This window comes from Rana temporaria, chromosome 2 (genome assembly GCF_905171775.1).
Source record: "Rana temporaria chromosome 2, aRanTem1.1, whole genome shotgun sequence".
In the NCBI taxonomy this organism is placed as follows: domain Eukaryota; kingdom Metazoa; phylum Chordata; class Amphibia; order Anura; family Ranidae; genus Rana; species Rana temporaria.
In genome coordinates this window covers 205,804,435-205,823,266 of record NC_053490.1, presented here as the reverse complement: position 1 = coordinate 205,823,266, position 18,832 = coordinate 205,804,435, and the positions used below count along the sequence as shown (strand labels likewise).

Below are 18,832 nucleotides of genomic sequence, written 5' to 3'. Positions count from 1 at the left end.
CTTCTTTTTATTTTATTTTTTAATACAGGAAGGAAAGGAAAAGGGAAAGGGAAGAAAAAAAGGAACTGCTACCACCACCAGTTCTCAAAGTTATCCCGATTTTAGATAGGACTCTAGCTACAAAAACAACAGAGTAGGAGTCCATTTGAAGACCCCCTAGGCCAAAAGAGGGACAAACCAGTTCGCTCATAGCGTAGACCATCAGTGCGCAATGTTAAATGCTAGGGACAGTGTACTGGATGGAAACGTGGGACGTTCCCAGGCTAGAACAAAACAAAAGCATTCTCAGAGGCAATGTGGCAATGTGTACAGTGACAGAGAGGTTTTCCACTGGCTAAGAACAGGATATTTGTCAGGATGCGATTTGGACCAAAGCAAAGCAAAAAAAAAAAAAAAAGCGAAGGATTTAAGCACTCCAAATACACTCACACTTTAAATAAGTGTAAAGTGACATACTTCAGCATTACCATTGAAGTGTATGTTGACCTTCTCAGTTTTGAAGAAAAAAAAAAAAGGCCACAATACAAAACTTCCATTAAAACTGGAACTTTAGGGGGTAAAAAGAAATAATTGGTGAACAGTAAAAAAAAAAAAAAAAAAAAAAAAATCAGTTTTGACAATAAAAAAAAAAAAAAAAAAGCTTTGACAATAAAACCTGGCAGTCGAGTGGTTACTATGCACATCTGCACCAGATTCTGAGCACCAGTTTTAATAAATCTCCCCCACTATGTCTCTTCTGCATTAAAGTTTCTTACTTGCCAATCCGCCTTGGCACAGATTAGTGTGCAATTTCAGTAATGTCAAGATAAATAATGTAATAAGCTGACAATCAGTACCTGGGAAGCAGACCGGCTATAGAGGTCAGCGGCGGCCTGAAGGGAGCTCCAGGACACCAGAGTGCTGGAGTGAAGTCGACTATTCTACTTTAAGTACACCTCCATTTTAAAGCCTACAGGCATTTGGAAATGGCTTGTCAAATGGAAAAAAATAAAATGGCCCAGCAGCTGGTTCAGCCCCTTAGTGAGCCACTTAGAGCCTGAGCCACCCACTCCCACCCCCTACACAGCCCAGTGCTCCAGTGAGTGCTGGAGGGGCAGAGCAGAAAGCTGGTGACCAAGTCACCAGCTCTTTGAAGGCTGAAGACTGAGAGCTGAGCAATGAGAGGTGTTTGATCGCTCTGTTCTCCGTCTTAGAGGTGGCAGGGACAACTGCAGCTGGGATCGGTGCTGCAGCCATCTAGGCGAGTAGAATTTTTTTTTTTAAAGCCATACCTCTTAATGGTGGCTATATACGCTTCAGTAAACCATTAATTTCTTTGTTAATCAATCTCTGATAGAAAGTAAACCAATCTAAAGTTGACAACCCATTCCATCGATATGATACACACAGGGAAGTGGATTTCGATCCATAGATAACTCACAATCATAAAGCTACTCTATCTTATCAATCATATCTTTGTCTCCATGTACTCTGATCAATTGAAAGTTGATCCTATTCATGAACACAGTATCCAAGTGCTTCCGATCAATGCAAAATGATTGATAATTTTTCCCTGGACAATCGGCTCGGATTTATTAGATCAAAATCTGGTGTAAATTGATCAGATGGAAAGTTATGGCTATTTATTGGGTTTGTGGATTTGATCACTTGAATCGCACATCAAATGAGGTGAAGCTGTGGTGATATCCATCATCCAATCATGTGCAAGCAAGAAAAAAAAAAAAAAAAAAAAACTTTTCTTGCTTGCATTTTTCTTTCGTGCACATGATTGGTTATTTGCAAAGTGAAAATTGCACTGCACTCCTTAAAAAGGAGTTGAAAAGTCAGAAGTTTTTTTTAGCTCAATGCATTAAAAAGGTTGTAAATCCTCGTGTTTTTTCACCTTAATGAATCCTATGCATTAAGGTGAAAAAACACCCTGCAGTGTCAGGCCCCCCTCGATTTACTTACCTGAGTCCCGAATTTCCATTGGAGCGATCCCGCGTCGCTCTCTCCACGGCGTCTCGGCTCTTCATTAGATAGATTGATAGCAGCGCATCCATCGGCTCCTGCTGCTGTCAATCAAATCCAATGACGCGGCCGCCGGGCCGAGTAATACACTCAGCGTCTATGGACGCCGAGCGTATGACACAGGAGCGCACCTGCAAGTTAAAGCGGAGATCACCCTCAAACCGAACTTTCTGTCCATCATATCTGCAGCCTTAATAAATCCCTGTAACGTTGTCATTTTTTTTTTTTTAAGATCTGTACCCTTACCTGTATTCAGCATGACGTCCGGGTCTTCTTCCCTGCGGGGAGTGGGCGTGTCGCTCCTTTTTCCCCCACGGGGAGCTCTGCGCAATGTCTTCTGGGAGTTACGTCTCAAGATTCCCAGGAGACGATCTGAACCAGCAAGAGGTGTATTCTCTCGCTATCGCGGGTCACGTGACGTGAGTGCTACACTACTATCTTTATTACTAAACATTGCACATAGTGAAAAAAATGTGAGAAACCGCGGAACCCCCGCTTTAACTCCTCTGGAGAGCGCTTTCCAGAGGCGGTTATCTATTGCGGGGAGGAGCCCCAAGAACTGCCGTGGGACCCCAGGAGAGGATGATCGGGGCCCCTCTGTGCAAAATGAACTGCACAGTGGAGGCAAGTATAGGTCTTTTTTTTTTTTTATAACACACACACACACAAAGCTTTAATATCACTTAAAGATATAAAGCCTTCTGTGTGCAGCAGCAGCCCCCAGCTCCCCTAATACTTACTTGTGTCCCATCTCTGTCCGCGAACATCTCAGCCGTTGAGATTCTCCCTCCTGATTGGGGGAGAGGAGATGAGAGGCCATAGCTCAGTGTCTGAATGGTGACCACATGGCAAGCTGCTTGCTATAGAGGCACTCAACAGGGAAGCGTCAGAAGCACAGAAGGGGGACCCGAGAAGAGGAGGATCCAGGCTGCCCTGTGCAAATCCACTGCAACAGAGCAGGCAAGTAGAACATGTTTTTGTTTTTTTTCCCCTTCAAAACAAAAAAGGGACTTTACAATCACTTTAACCACTTCCATACCGGGCCTATTCTGGCACTCCTCTCCTACATGTAAAAACCATAATTTTTTGCTACAAAATTTAGAACCCCCAAAAAAAATATTTTTAGCAGACACTCAAGGGAACCTTTTATCTTGCGGTATTTGCGCAACAATTTTTCAAACGATTTAAAAAACAGTAAGGGCTTTTTTTTTTGTGGGCCGTATGTCCGTATTTCATCCATCCATTTTCGGATGAAATACGAATACATGTATCCCTACGGGATTGCTGATGTCAGCAATTGCAGTAAAATCTTATTTTTCCAGCCGTCTGCGGATCGGATGAACACCGACAGACAGTCCGTGTTCATCTGATCCCCCGATAGAGAGCGATGATCTGACAGGTTGATCCATGCACAGTGTGCAGGGACCACCCTGTCATCTGCCGGCTCAGTGGGGATCAACGGAGCGATCCCCGCTGAGCAAGTGAATGTTAAATGGCACGAATCCTTGCGTGATCCGTACATGAAAGGGCCCTTAAGTTAGCCCAATTATTTTGTATGTGAAAGATGTTACGCCAGTCCTCCAGATGGTGGCTATGATCATTTCCCCCCCCCCCCTCTTTTTTTCTGTATACCCTATTTTTTGTTTTGAAAAACTTAATAAAAAATATTGGAAACGAAAGATGTTACGCAGAGTAAATAGATACCCAACATGTGACGCTTTAAAATTACCCACTTTTATGGAATGGCGCCAAACTTCGGTACCTCAAAAATCTCCATAGGCGACACTTACATTTTTTTACAGGTTACCAGTTTAGAGTTACAGAGGAGGACTAGTAATAGAATTGTTGCTCACATTTTAACGCACGCAGTGATACCTCACATGTGTGGTTTGAACAGTGTTTACATATGCAAGTGGGACTTGTGTGTGCGTTTGTTTCTGAACACGCGAGCCACCGGGGCGTTTTAAAAAATGTTATTCCTATTACAAGGCATGTAAACATGCCTTGTAATAGGAATCCTGCTTGACTGGTCCTCTTTATGGAGAGATGCGGGGTCAATAAGACCCCACATCTCTCTCCTCCAGGCTGGAAAGCATGAATTCACAATCTCACGCTTACCAGCCGTGATCGCGGCCTTGTTTACCACCGCGGCCCAGGCCTCTGATGGTCGTCATCCAGCAGAGGCCGATTCTTTCTCCGGGTCCCCGATAGCACAGGAGAGGCCGGAGAAGCACCAGATGGCAGCGGGAGGGGGTGGTATGTCCCCTCCCGTCGCCTGTAAGAATGATCAAGCGGCTGAACTGCTGCTATAATCGTTCTTATGGTGCACAGGATCGCTGACTGAAAAAAAAAAGGATATCTGAATGATGCCTGTAGCTGCAGGCATCATTCAGATATTCCCACTGAAAGTCAAAGATGTCATATGATGTCCTTGGGCTGGAAGTGGTTAAAGTAGCATTCCCGGATATCACCAACTAAGCCTATAACTGCTCCCACCTCCTAACACCTATACAAACCTGTATAAAAAAATATATATATATATAATTAATAATATACTTACCCCATTTTCAGCCTGCTCTGTTCTGGTCAGGTGATCTCCCTTGTGTCAGCTAGCTTTGGCTGCAGGGGAGAGGAGAGCGCACTCCAACACCAGAAATGACCGAGTGGTGACATCACCCAAAGGCTCACTTGGGACATTGTCTGCACTCCCTCCTCTCCCCAAAGTCATTCTAACAGAGGGGGGTGATCATGTGACTGGCCACATAGGCAAATATATGCATCTTTCTTCTACAGGTTAGTTAATACAGGTGTTAAAGGCGGTGGGAGCAGTTTTAAGATATCCCAGAATTCCAATTTATCCTTGCAAAGTGAGGCGCCTACAGTATTACCTTTAGAAAATCAAGGTCCATGCTTTGCTGGTATAGTATACACACAGTAACTTCTGGCTGTCATTTGCTTGCAAATGTGTAGATGGGGGCAACAGAAAAATCTTGCTAAAATGAGAATCGTGATTTTTTTTTTGCTTTGAAGATAGATCACGATCCTCTCACGAGTCTCATAGCGCAACATCATCTTTCACATTAAACAAAAAAATTGGGCTAACTTTATTGTTTTTTATTAATTGAAGTGTATTTTTTTCCCCCAAAAAAAATTGTGGTTGAAAGAGAATATATATATATATATATATATATATATAGGGTTCCAAGTAATTTTCTACCAAAAAATTCTGGCTTTACCTTTGTAACAAAACAAGTGTCAGAAAAAGGTTTAGACTTTTACAGGCCAAAGTTTTATCCCTTTGATCCAAGAAGGAAGAGTTACAATGTTTCTACTTATCTACTAGCACAGACAATGTTGTTAAAAACTTTTTTGTGCAGCTCATATACATATATTAAATAAGACATAATAAAAAATAATAAATAATAAAAACACAACACTACCTGCAGGTCTGTTTTCAACCATTTTGAATCAAATCTTGATTGCGCAACCAGAGTGAATGCTTCTGAAGACATATTGCTTGCACGTTCCTGCCTAAAAAAGGAAACAAGTGAATTAGGCTCTGAACTAAAGCTGGCCGTATAGTTAAATTCTCATTCGAACATTCGTATGGAAAATTATGAAAAATCATTTGTCATGCTTGAGTCATCTAAATTTTGTTCGAAAGCCTGTAAAATGTCATCCATACCTGCCGTTTGACAGAAATATTAAACACAATTTTCCCAAACCAAAACCACACTCACACTCAGAAATTCATTCAAGAAACATTATCCAACGACGCTTCCTGATGACATTGTGAAACGAAACATACGTTGAGGTGCATTCCAGTCACGTTACTTTCGGCGTTCTGTCGAGACGTGCCCCCCATCGAGTAGGGCCCACGCATGCGCAGGACGGAGCCGCACCCCAGCTGAGTTGACAATCGGGCACTATTCGATGGGGGGCACCAACACCTGAAGTCCCGTGACTGGTATGCGCACGCGCCATGGTTACGTCAGCCCAGCTGTTGTGCTATGACGTACGGCGCACGCGCAGTTCATCCCAAGCACTATTCGATGGGGGGGCAAGGGGAACGTCGACAGAACAGACAGGTCCCAAAGTTATGTTTTTATTCCAACCACGGCAGTAGAGCACACGCCAACCCACGAGCGCAAGCCAGGCAGTGAAGGTTCCTGCTTAGCGATACATGCTAGCTATCCTCAGTGTCGGGAGAAGGCACATATCAATGCAAGCAGGTATTCGGTTACTTGTTTTTATTAACTATTAAAACTATTTCACGCTATGGATCCTGCCTTCTCTTATTTTTGATGGGCATCATGGAGGAGAGGAGAGGTGGATATAAACAAAGGCTCCTGTTATCTCCATTGATGTTCAAGCAAGTCTAAAGACACTACCTACTTCTTTTTAATTAAAGAGATGATATTCGACTGGCAAGTAGGAAATCTTTATCAAGCATGTCGGGTGTATTCTGCAGATTTACTGCCATATGGTGAAGGCGTCATCATGTTTATGAATATCTATCACTGAATAACTTATGGACGTCACAAAGGACTGCTTTATTATTCAATCATAATATAACCGAGCATGTTGTACTTTATTATTGTTTACGAGATGAATTGTCTATTATATGTTATTGTTGAAGCCATTTAGCTGGATTCAGGATGGCGGGCGCATAGTTGCGGCGGCGTAGCGCATGGCATTTACACTACGCCGCCGTAAGTTTGCAAGGCAAGTACTGTATTCACAAAGTACTTGCCTGCAAAGTTACGGCGGCGTAGCGTAAATGGGGCCGGCGTAAGCGCGCCTAATTCAAATGAGGATGTGGGGGGCGTGTTTTATGTATATGAAGTGTGACCTGACGTGATTGAAGTTTTTTAAGAACGGCGCATGTGCCGTCCGTGTACATATCCCAGTGTGCATTGCGGCTAAGTACGCCGCACAGACCTATTGGTTTCGACGTGGACGTAAATTACGTCCAGCCCTATTCACGGACGACTTACGCAAACGACGTAAAATTTTCAAATTTTGACGCGGGAACGATGGCCATACTCAACATTGGCTACGCCACCTAGGGGGCATGTTTATCTATCTCTTACGGAAACGGCGTATCTTTACTGCGACGGGCGGACGTACGTTCGTGAATAGGCGTATCTAGTGATTTACATATTCTACGCTGAACGCAATGGGAGCGCCACCTAGCGGCCAGCCTAAATATTGCACCCTAAGATAGGACGGCGCAAGCCGTCCTATCTTAGATAGGTTTAAGTGTATGTCTGTTTGAGAATACACTTAAACTTAGGACAGCGCAAATTCCGAGTTAGGTCGGCGTATCTACTGATACGCCGGCCTAACTCTTACGGAATCCAGCTAATTGTGTTCACACACCACTACATTAGCGCCCCCTCACTTCCGTTCATTATCCATCCTGCTCCTTTAACGCTTCTCATCCTTACTATCAATTTATCCAGAGCGGACTTTTCAACTTTTTAGTAGATGTTGGCAAGTTTATTAACACACTGCCTTAAATTTATTCTTTTAAAGCAGTAGTAAACTCAGCCATTTATTTATTAAATCCATGTAGCCAGTACACAAAAGCACAAACTTTCATACATGCACATTGATTATTATTATTATTATTATTATTGAAGGGGGATGTAGTCTCGTGGGATTGCAGGAATGCAACGAGACTGGAAGATGAAGCCATGGCATCGGAGGCACAGTCTGGAAAGGACTGGCGGCACACAGATCATGCCGTGAATAGCCACTGGTATGCGCAAGTGACATCATTAGAGAGAACATTGCTCGATTACCTGAAAAAGGGCAAAAGATTAGGCAGAATATAAAAACAGAAGCATGCACATTGTCTCACAGTGATTTAACCACTTAAGACCCGGACCAAAATGCAGGTAAAGGACCAGGCCCCTTTTTGCGAATCGACACTGCGTCGCTTTAACTGACAGTTGCGCGGTCGTGCGATGTGGCTCCCAAACAAAATTGGCGTCCTTTTTTTCCCCCCACAAATAGAGCTTTCTTTTAGTGGTATTTGATCACCTCTGCATTTTTATTTATTTTTTTTTTTTTTTGCGCTATAAACAAAAATAGAGCTACAATTTTGAAAAAAAATGCAATATTTTTTACTTTTTGCTATAATAAATATCCCCCAAAAATATATAAAAAAACTTTTTTTTTTCCCTCAGTTTAGGCCGATACGTATTCTTCTACATATTTTTGGAAAAAAAAAAAACGCAATAAGCATTTATCAATTGGTTTGCGTAAAATTTATAGCGTTTACAAAATAGGGGATAGTTTTATTGTATTTTCATTATTTTTTTTTTTTTACTACCAATGGCGGCAATCAGCGATTTTTTTCATGACTGCGACATTATGGCGGACACATCAGACAAGTGACACATTTTTGGGACCATTGTCATTTTCACAGCAAAAAAAAGATATAAAAATGCATTGTTTACTGTGAAAATGACAATTGCAGTTTGGGAGTTAACCACTAGGGGTCGCAGAAGGGGTTAAGTGTGACCTCATATGTGTTTATAACTGTAGGGGTCCGGGGCTGGACGTGTGATGTCACTAATCGCCTTTCCCTATTTCAGGGAACAGACGATCAATGACAGCGCCACCGTGAAGAACGGGGAAAGTTCACACACACACACACACACACACACACACACACACACACACACACACACACACACACACACACACACACACACACACACACACACACACACACACACACACACACACACACACACACACACACACACACACACACACACACACACGCGATCGGGTCCCGCGGTCATGGAGCTTCGGACCTGTTTGCGGGCGCGCACCCGCGACCCACGGCTGGGCATTTAACAATCCCGTACAGGTACGTGATTGTGCCCAGCCGTGCCATTCTGCTGATGTATATCGGCGTTAGGTGGTCCTTAGGTGGTTAAAGAGGAACTGCAGTCTGCTCACATAATTTGTAATAAAAACCATCTTTGCCATTCTGAAGCTTCCCTCCAACCACTTTGCATATTATTTTATATATACTGTAATTCTGTACTGGTTTCATTATGCAAATACTGACTTCACCTAGAAAGTCAGTGCTGTCACTGACAGTCAGCCTCATTGTAGCAAGGTACAGAAGAAGGGGCGTAAACAACCACTTTCATATATGATGTATTACGGCTAAAAACTTATAAAGAATACTAAATGAAACTACATTAAAAAGGCAGAATATTTAATAACAAACATTTTGGGTATAATGGATAGGTCCATGAGCATCTTTTTAATTATGTAACATCCATAAGTGCATTAGCCTTTCCAGCACATGACCCCATGCTGTGAGCAGATATAATTGTAGACACATAAGGTCTCACACACCAGCTGTGACAGAACAGGCTGCTCACTAATATGTACTGAAGAGAAAAGACAAATAAATAGAAAAACAGATACATTATGAAAAAAAGGAACAGGAAAGCGGCATAAAAAATCCCTAAAAATTGCGCTGAAAACTAAAAAAAGTGGGTAGGCCCTTTCCCTAATCCCCCTGCGGCTTCACTTCCTGGTTCCCTACTGCGAACGCGCAAATTGCGCTGCATGATCCCACTGGTCCCTGCGTGTTTCCCAGAAGACAGCAGGGGGGACAGAACACAGAAGAGGCACCAGACATGGTGTAGATAGCCGCGAGTGGCTCAGCTATTGATGCCCGGAAGTGGGAGCAAATACCAGGTATCTGCTTCCCCCTGAAAGGTGCTAAATGTGACACTGGAAAGGAGGGGGATTTCCGAATTTTTGGGTGGAACTCCACTTTAAGAGAGAACCCCAGGCTCAGGGGAGGAAGAAACCCAAGGGCTACACAACCTCCCCCTAGACTTCAGGGCAAGCCTGAGGACTCACATCCTCCATCCAGCGAGAGAAAGAAACACACAATATATCTATCTATCTCTATATAGACACACACACACACATATATACAGTAAAACCTTGGTTTGAGAGCGTTTTGCAAGACAAGCAAAATGTTTTAATACATTTTGCCTTCGATATCAAGACATCCCTTGTGTCACAACTGAGTATAAAAAAAAGAGAAGATAAGAGCCTCCAAGTGTAGCAATATGGTTACATTTAATGAAGGTACAGCAATTAGCAACTTATTGCTACACTAAGGGCCCTTTCACACTGGTGCGTTTTTGCGGTAAAAATAGCGCTATTAAAAACGCTCCCCATGCCCCTCTCCATTGAAATAAATTAAAAACGCGGTAAAATTGTGGTGTTTTACCGCGATTTTAATGCCGCGTTTTTAATTCATTTTAATGGAGGGGGCATGGGGAGCGTTTTAATAGCGCTATTTTTACCGCGAAAACGCACCAGTGTGAAAGGGCCCTCTCTTCTCTTTTATACCCGGAAAAAAAAATGCTTTGATATACAAGTGCTTTGGATTACAAGCATGTTTCTGGAACAAATTATGCTCTCAAACCAAGGTTTTAATAAAATATATATATATATATATTAGGGGTGCAACGGATCGTCACCGATCCGTGATCCGAACGGGCCACCCCGTTCGGATCGGCACACCCCGCGATCCGCGGAGCGCTCCGGAGCCTAGGCCTAGGAAAGTCCCCGGCTTCGGCCTAGCTCCGGAGCGGCGGCCAGTCTGCTGCCAGAGCCCAGCGTGACACGCCTCCCCGGGGAGGCGTGTCACGCTGTGCACTGGGCTCTGGCAAGCCGACATGGAGAGGGAATATTAGCAGAGAAGCACTGGTGTGAGAGGAGGGGGGGGGGGGGGGGAAAGAGCACATTTCAGGGGTGGATTAAAGAGGAAGCAGGTGAGGCTGTTTGGGACTTGTTAAAAGTACAATCTTGATGTTTTTATATATATAGCTGTAAAAACATCAAGATTGTACTTTTAACAAGTCCCAAACAGCCTCACCTGCTTCCTCTTTAATCCACCCCTGAAATGTATGTATGTATGTATGTATGTATGTATGTATATATATATACACATATACATATATATACACACACATACATTTTTTTTTTTTTTTGACCAATGAAAACACCCTTTTTTTTTTTTTGCGCTGATCCGAAAATGATCCGATCCGTGACTCCTGATCCGAGGATCGATCCGATCCGTGAGTTTTTTGATCCGTTGCACATACACATACATACATATACATATATATATATATATATATATATATATATATATATATATATATATATATATATATATATATACACATATACATATACATATATATATATATATATATATATATATATATATACACATATACATATACACACACACACACACACACACACACACACACTGTATTTTACAAAAGTGAGTACACACCTCACATTTTTGGAAATATTTTATTATATCTTTTCATGAGACAACACTGAAGAAATTACACTTTGCTACAATGAAAAGTAGTGAGTGTACAGCTTGTATAACAGACTTGCTGTCCCCTCAAAATAACTCACATTAATGTCTAAACCGCTGGCAACAAAAGGGAGTACACCCCTAAGTGAAAATGTCCAAATTGTGCACAAGATGTCACAATATTTTGTGTGGCCACCATTTTCCAGCACTGCCTTAATCCACTTGGGCATGGAGTTCATCAGAGCTTCACAGAATTCCACAGAGTCCTCTTCCACTCCTCCATGACGACATCACAGAGCTGGTGGATGTTGGAGATCTTGCGCTCCTCCGCCTTCTGTTTGAGGATGCCCCACAGATGCTCAATAGGGTTTAGGTCTGAAGACATGCTTGGCAAGTCCTTCACCTTTACCCTCAGCTTCTTTAGCATGGCAGTGGTTGTCTTGGACGTCGTCATGTTGGAATACTGCCCTGCGGCCCAGTCTCCAAAGGGAGGGGGTCATGTTCTGCTTCACTATATCACAGTACATGTTGGCATTCATGGTTCCCTCGATGAACTGTAGCTCCCCAGTGCTGGCAGCACTTATGCAGCCCCAGACCATGACACTCCCACGACCATGCCTGACTGTAGGCAAGACACACTTGTCTTTGTATTCCTCACCTGGTTGCCGCCACACACACGCTTGACACCATCTGAACCAAATACGTTTATCTTGGTCTCCTCAAGACCACAGTACATGATTTCAGTAATCCATGTCCTTAGTCTGGTTGTCTTTAGCAAACTGTTTGTGGGATTTCTTGTGTATCATCTTTAGAAGAGGCTTCCTTCTGGGATGACAGCCATGCAGACCAATTTGATGCAGTGTATGGTCTGAGCACCAACAGGCTGACCCCCCACCCCTTCAACCACTGCAGCAATGCTGGCAGCACTCATACGTCCATTTCCCAAAGACAACCTCTGGATATGATGCTGAGCACGTGCAGTCAACTTCTTTGGTCAACCATGGCGAGGCATTTTCTGAGTGGAACCTGTCCTGTTAAATGGCTGTATGGTCTTGGCCACCGTGCTGCAGCTCCGTTTCAGGGTCTTAGCAATCTTCTTATAGCTTCGGCCATCTTTATGTGGAGCAACAGTTCTTTTTTTCAGATCCTCAGAGAGAGTTCTTTGCCATGAGATGCCAAGTTGAACTTCCAGTGACCAGTATGAGAGAGTGAGAGCGATAACACCAAATTTAACACACCTGAGACCTTGTAACACTAACGAGGGAAAATGGCTAACTGGACCGAATTTAGACATTTTAACTTAGGGGTGTACTCACTTTTGTTGCCAGCGGTTTAGACAATAATGGCTGCGTGTTGCGTTATTTTGAGGGGACAGCAAATTTACACTGTTATACAAGCTGTACACTCACTACTTTACATTGTAGCAAAGTGTAATTTGTTCAGTGTTGTCACATGAAAAGATAAAGTATAATAAAATATTTACAAAAATGTGAGGGGTGTACTCACTTTTGTGAGATATTGTATATAAATACCCTTCTTCCACCAATAAACAAAACACCATGGTCTTTTTTTATTGGTGGAAGAATGTGTAATTTTTGATACGACCTTCCCCTGGTAACTTCTAGGGGGTCGACCAATTATCGGGAGGGGCCAATATTCACATTTTTAAAATTATCGGTATTGGGATATTTGTCAGACCTCCCCCCCCCCCCCCCCGTGTGTCATTCTGTCAGCAGTGTGGCGGGCAGCAGAGAGATGACATCTCTCGCTGCCTGCCTCGCATCATTGCTGTGGCAATTGACACACTGCATCTGGTTGACAGGAGACAGTGATGTACAGAATATCGGCACCAGCTATTGGCCTGAAAGGCTGAAGAAAAATCAGTATCGGTCGACCCCTAGTTACTTCTGGAGGAACCCTAGTTGAGAAACCCTGCTTTAACCACTTACTGCCCGCTCACTGTCAAATGACGGAGGGGCGGTGCGGCTCTCATTCTGGGACGACCTCATATGACATCTTCCCAGAATGGCCACTCTCGCACACCCACATGGCCACGCAGCGTGGCAGCCACGCTGTGTTGCTAGGACACGGCGCACCCCCGATCACCGTGTCCAATCACAGCCAGTCAAATGTAAACACGGAGATGCTGGTACTCAGCGCTCCTCGCCTTACACCGACAGTGTATGGCAAGGAGAGCCGATCAGCAGCATCTCCTCGCAGGGGAACATCTACACATGTAATCAGGGCACTGATCATCAGTGCCTTGATTACAATATAGCACCAGAAAGGTCAGCAATCAGTGCCCACCAGTACCTACAAGTGGCAGCAATCAGTGCCCATTAGTGATGCCCATAAGTGCAGCGTATTAGTGCCTTCTCATCAGCGACACCTAATCAGTGCCAATAAGTGAAGGAGAAAAATGATTTACAAAATGTACTGACAGAAACTAGGAAAAACTTTTTTTTTATATATAAATTTAAAAAAAACAGCAGTGATTAAATACCACCAAAAGAAAGCTGTATTTGTGTGAAGAAAATTATAAAAATTTCACATAGTTACAGTGCAGCATGACCGCGCAAATGTCAAAGTGCGACAGCGCTGAAAGCTGAAAAATGGCCTGGGCAGGAAGGGGGTGCAAGTGCTCTGTATTGAGATGGTTAAAGTCATTTTTGCTCTGAAATTTGGAGACGTCCTTGCTATATCTTTGGACAGGTCTGCGAACAACCATTGTCATTCTCTAAAAATCTTGAAAGGGTCACTCTGGTATGCATCTGTCAAACCTACAAAATGAGGACACCCCTCTCCTAACAGCTCAAGCTCCACACCTTTGTAAGAATACTTGTCTTTTCCTAATCTCATTCGGTCTTGCGAATATTTGAGCCAAAAGATATCTCTAAAAATAATTAATAAGTATGCCCACTATGTATTTTCTAACAATGGATTAAACCAGGGTTTCTCAATCAGGGTTCTATGGAGCCTTAATCCCTGTATACATGGGCAGAATGGCGGGAGACATTTGTCGGTTAAAAAAAAAAAAAAAAACGTCCAATATTCTACCCGTGTGCAAGCCGTTTGCCTGGTTTCTGAAAAAACTGGGCATTCGATTTTTGCATTCTTTAAATGCACCTGGTACCTGGACCATTACTTAATTGCTCCATGCATTCATTTATTTAATTCCCTCAGAAATAATGTAACCACTTTTCATGCAGTATTTACTGACAGTTTTGAACGTTTTGCGGTAAATTCCACAAAACGATATAGTGAATTGACAGTTGCAGGATCGCATGCGATATTTAGGAAAATGTGTCCCCACACCTACATACCACATGCAATATGGTTCTGTGAATGGAGCCCAGTATCTCTGTAAAGGGCCCCATTCGATGAACCTTGCCAGCACTCCTATAGCCATCCCTTCCCCTCTGTTGCAGCAAGACGGTGCTGAGGCCTAGCACCCAACTGCTAGGCCCATGTCTTGTCGCAAGTGTGAAATCGTGATGACACTTGTTCCCCTTACTGACTGGCATTAGTAATTTTAGTGTCAGCAAAGACTGAAGAAAGATGAAAGAGAGGTTTTAGGGGCTTGTTCATAAAGTACGATATTTGTCACCCCTCTGAAAAGCATTTTGATCATTTTCCAAGCAGCATTTGAAAGGCGTTGAGTCGACATGTCACCTCCTCATTATCCGTTAGAACTAGGGTTGTCCCGATACCACTTTTTTAGGACTGAGTACGAGTACCGATACTTTTTTTAATGTACTCACCGATACCGAATACCGATACTTTTTTTTAAATGTGTCCCCAAATGCAGCCATGTCCCCCCACATATGCAGCCATGTCCCCAAACATATCCAGCCATGTCCCCAAACATATCCAGCCATGTCCCCCCATATACGCAGCCTTGTCCCCCGTATATCCAGCCTTGTCCCCCGTATATCCAGCCTTGTCCCCCGTATATCCAGCCTTGTCCCCCGTATATCCAGCCTTGTCCCCCGTATATCCAGCCTTGTCCCCCGTATATCCAGCCATGTCCCCCGTACCTACTGTTATGATGCCGCCGCCGCTGCCGCGTTAATCACTGCGGCGCGGGGGAACATTACAGCCAGCGGTCGTTTGAATAGCTGTTTTCCCCGCCGCGCTGTGTATAGAGACACTCCCCATTGCTCGCGATTGGACAGATCTGTCCAAGGGGGAGTGTATATGCGCGGCGGGGAAAACAGCTATTCAAACGAACGCTGGCTATAATGTTCCCCACGCCGCGGTGATTAACGCGGTGGCGGTAGCGACGGCGGGGTCAGCGGCGGAGGGGGTGGGGGGGGAAGTATTCTATTTTAGTATCGGCGGTATTAGCGGGAGTACGAGTACTCCCGCTAATACTCGGTATTGGTCCCGATACCGATACTGGTATCGGTACAACCCTAGTTAGAACTATGAAAATGCGGGCCCACTGTACCACAACTTAGTTGGGCCATGTCCAGCAGCAGAACAAACAGGTCCCGGCATTAACACAAGTGATGTTGATGCAGGATCTCGCCATCTCTCCCACTGAGATACTCTATTCTGACAGGAAGGACCCCTGTGGCATCATGGGAAAGCCGAGGATCCCAAATCTTAAGAAGACTGCATCATTGTATAGGAGCATGTTCATCCAAGATTTGGGATCCTCAGCTTTCTAATAAGTATTCTTTTCAGCACCTTCCAGTGGCTAGAATGTAGTACTGTACATTTGGTTTTAGCCTATTTGCAAGAACTTGCATGCAATATGCAAATTTATTATAAAATACACCCCACTGTTTTTTCTTGATTCACGAGCAAGGGTTGGGGGAGGTGTTGTGGTGCTGCAACACAAGACGACATTGCATGTTTGCATTTTCATGCAAGCACTGCTGTAAACAATTGACAAATATTGTATTATTCAATATCTGTCAGCGGCTGTCTTGACTGGCCACTGTGAGATGACGTAACAACTGTATGCACAGGAGTTCAGCCAACCCAGCACACAAGGACCGTGCCGGAAATGTAAACTAAGGTGTGCATGCAACGCCACAATCTGCTCCCTGGTTTTCTCCAGGTGCCGGTCTTTGTCTTGGTTGACCGGCAAGCAATGACAAAGCCCCGTGCAAGCAAAAGGCATTCAAGGGGTTGTAAAGGTTTGTTTTTTATTTTCTAAATTGGTTCCTTTAAGCTAGTGCATTGTTGGTTCACTTACCCTTTCCTTCGATTTCCCTTCTAAAATTTTTTTTCTTTGTCTGAATTTCTCACTTCCTGTTTCTCCTCAGTAAGCTTGCCCCCGTGTTCTGGCTGGGGGTTAGTCAGCCAGAACAGCTTACTGAGGAGGAACAGGAAGTGAGAAATTCAGACAAAGAAAACAAACCAAAAAAACACATTTAGGAGGGAAATTGAAGGAAAAGGTAAGTGAACCAACAATGCACTAGCTTAAAGGAACCTATTTAGAAAATAAAAAACAAACCTTTACAACCCCTTCAAGTCATCCCAGGACAGATCCGGGGGGGGCGGGGTTGTCTAACGGCTCAATTGTCCCCCCCCCCCCCCAAAAAAAACTAGTGAGCAGGCTGTGCTGATGCTACCTCTCATCAGGACAGGGCGGCGGCGCCGAAACGGACAGGCTCTGAAGGGACCCAGGCAGAGCCGCCGCTGCGGGGGATTTTCACCCCTCCTTCTCCTCCTTGAGCCGAGAATTCATCTGCCAATGCCTGCTCCTATTGGTTACATTCAGGGCCAATGGCTGGGAAACTAGAAACAGAGCATTATGGGACATATAGTCTAGGATACCAGCAGGCCCCAGGATGATTCCCTGAGAGGACTGCAGCCCACAGCATGCCGAGCAGGAGGAGGAATAGAGGAGAAGAGAGACCATGAGGCTGTATGGTGGAGGGAGCCAGTGATTCTATTACTATCCTCCAAGGTAAGAACTTACCTCCCCTCCGCCTGGCTTCCCCCACCCCGTCCTCCCCTCCGCCTGGCTTCCCCCACCCCATCCTCCCCTCCGCCTGGCTTCCCCCACCATGTCCTCCCCTCCATCTGGCTGCATCCACCCTACAAATTGCCCGCAAATATTTGTGCATTGCCCCTCACGAGATTAGACTCTGGATCCGCCCCCAAGTCAATTCTACACACAAACACAATGCTGGAAATATGAACCAAGCTACACACATGGCACCACCATCTTCTCCTAGGTGCCTAGGGCATATGGCCTGGTATGGTCCAGGAAGGGGGGGGTGGTTGGGTGCTCGCTTGTCCCCACCCCTTTCCTGACCTGCCAAGCTGCATACTCAGATAAGGGACTGGTATGGATTTTGGTGGGGCCCCACTTTTTATTTTGGCATGGGGGTTCCCCTTAAAATCCATACCAGATCCCAAGTTATCCGTGGAGGCATTACCCATGCCTTATGCAGAAAATCTTCAGGAATCAGCAGGCCAACCCTGTTTTGTGACTAGTCTCACTAGACTAACCCTTAAGGAAACAGCAGGTGGTTAATATTTTTATTTCAGGGGAGATAAAGTTTATTTTATGCAAGTTTTACAAAGTGGTCATAGAGATAGCATAGAGCAAGTGCCCTGTTGAGGCTTGCAAACTGTATCTGTTATTAATAGGTCTGTTTATTCATGCATGGGGGTTCCCCTTCAAGATCCTCAGAGGACAAGTCACATGCCACAAGTCGGATCAGTTAAGATGATGAACCAACTTGGATGCAACTTTTACCCTGTACCCTGCTATGGTTTGAACTTTTGTTATTTTGCACAATAAAGGCGTTTTTATTGGAGTGCGGACATGTCCTCTGGCCCGAGAACCCGCGCATGGCGTCGAAGTGATTCGACGCATGCGTGGAAGCATTAAACTTCCGGGTTTGCGGCGTCAACGTCACTGCGCTGTCTGTACGCTGGGATTTTGGTTTGATGGTGTGTACAACCATCAGACCAAAATCTCAGAGCGGACATGTCCGATGAAAACGTTCCGCGGACCGTTTTCATCGGACATGTTCGCTCGTCTGTACAAGGCCTTAAAGGGGTTGTAAAACTCTTGTGTTTTTTCACCTTAATGCATCCTAGGCATTAAGGTGAAAAAACTTCCGACACTGACCAGCCGCCAGTTTTACTCACCTGAGCCCGTTTGTTCCCACGGTGGAAACGCACTCTACCTCTCTGCCCGTTGTCTAGGCTCTTGATTGGATAGATTGATAGCAGTGCAGCCATTGGCTCCCACTGCTGTCAATCAAATCCAATGACACGGGGGCGGAGTCCTGCATTCTGTGTGAATGGACATACTGCACGGGTGTCCACCTTAAGAGAGCCTTCTCTAATGTGGGCACTTGATGTGAGAATGGAGCTACCAGGGGACCCCAGAAGAGGAGGACCGGGGCCACTCTGTGCAAAACAAACTCCACAGCGGAGGTAAGCATGACATGTTTGTTA

General features: G+C 44.4%; 1 protein-coding gene across 7 annotated transcripts in view; it reads right to left on the bottom strand.

Moving 5' to 3' along the window:
* Window positions 1-18,832, bottom strand: part of HERC2 (HECT and RLD domain containing E3 ubiquitin protein ligase 2) — a 215,347-nt gene that overhangs the window by 194,673 nt on the left and 1,842 nt on the right. For all 7 annotated transcript variants that reach the window (XM_040336306.1, XM_040336311.1, XM_040336312.1 and 4 more), the window contains exon 2: window positions 5,451-5,541. In XM_040336306.1, the coding sequence (XP_040192240.1) occupies window positions 5,451-5,522 (72 nt within the window). In that variant the 5' untranslated portion in view covers window positions 5,523-5,541. The remainder of the gene's footprint in view (window positions 1-5,450; window positions 5,542-18,832) is intronic.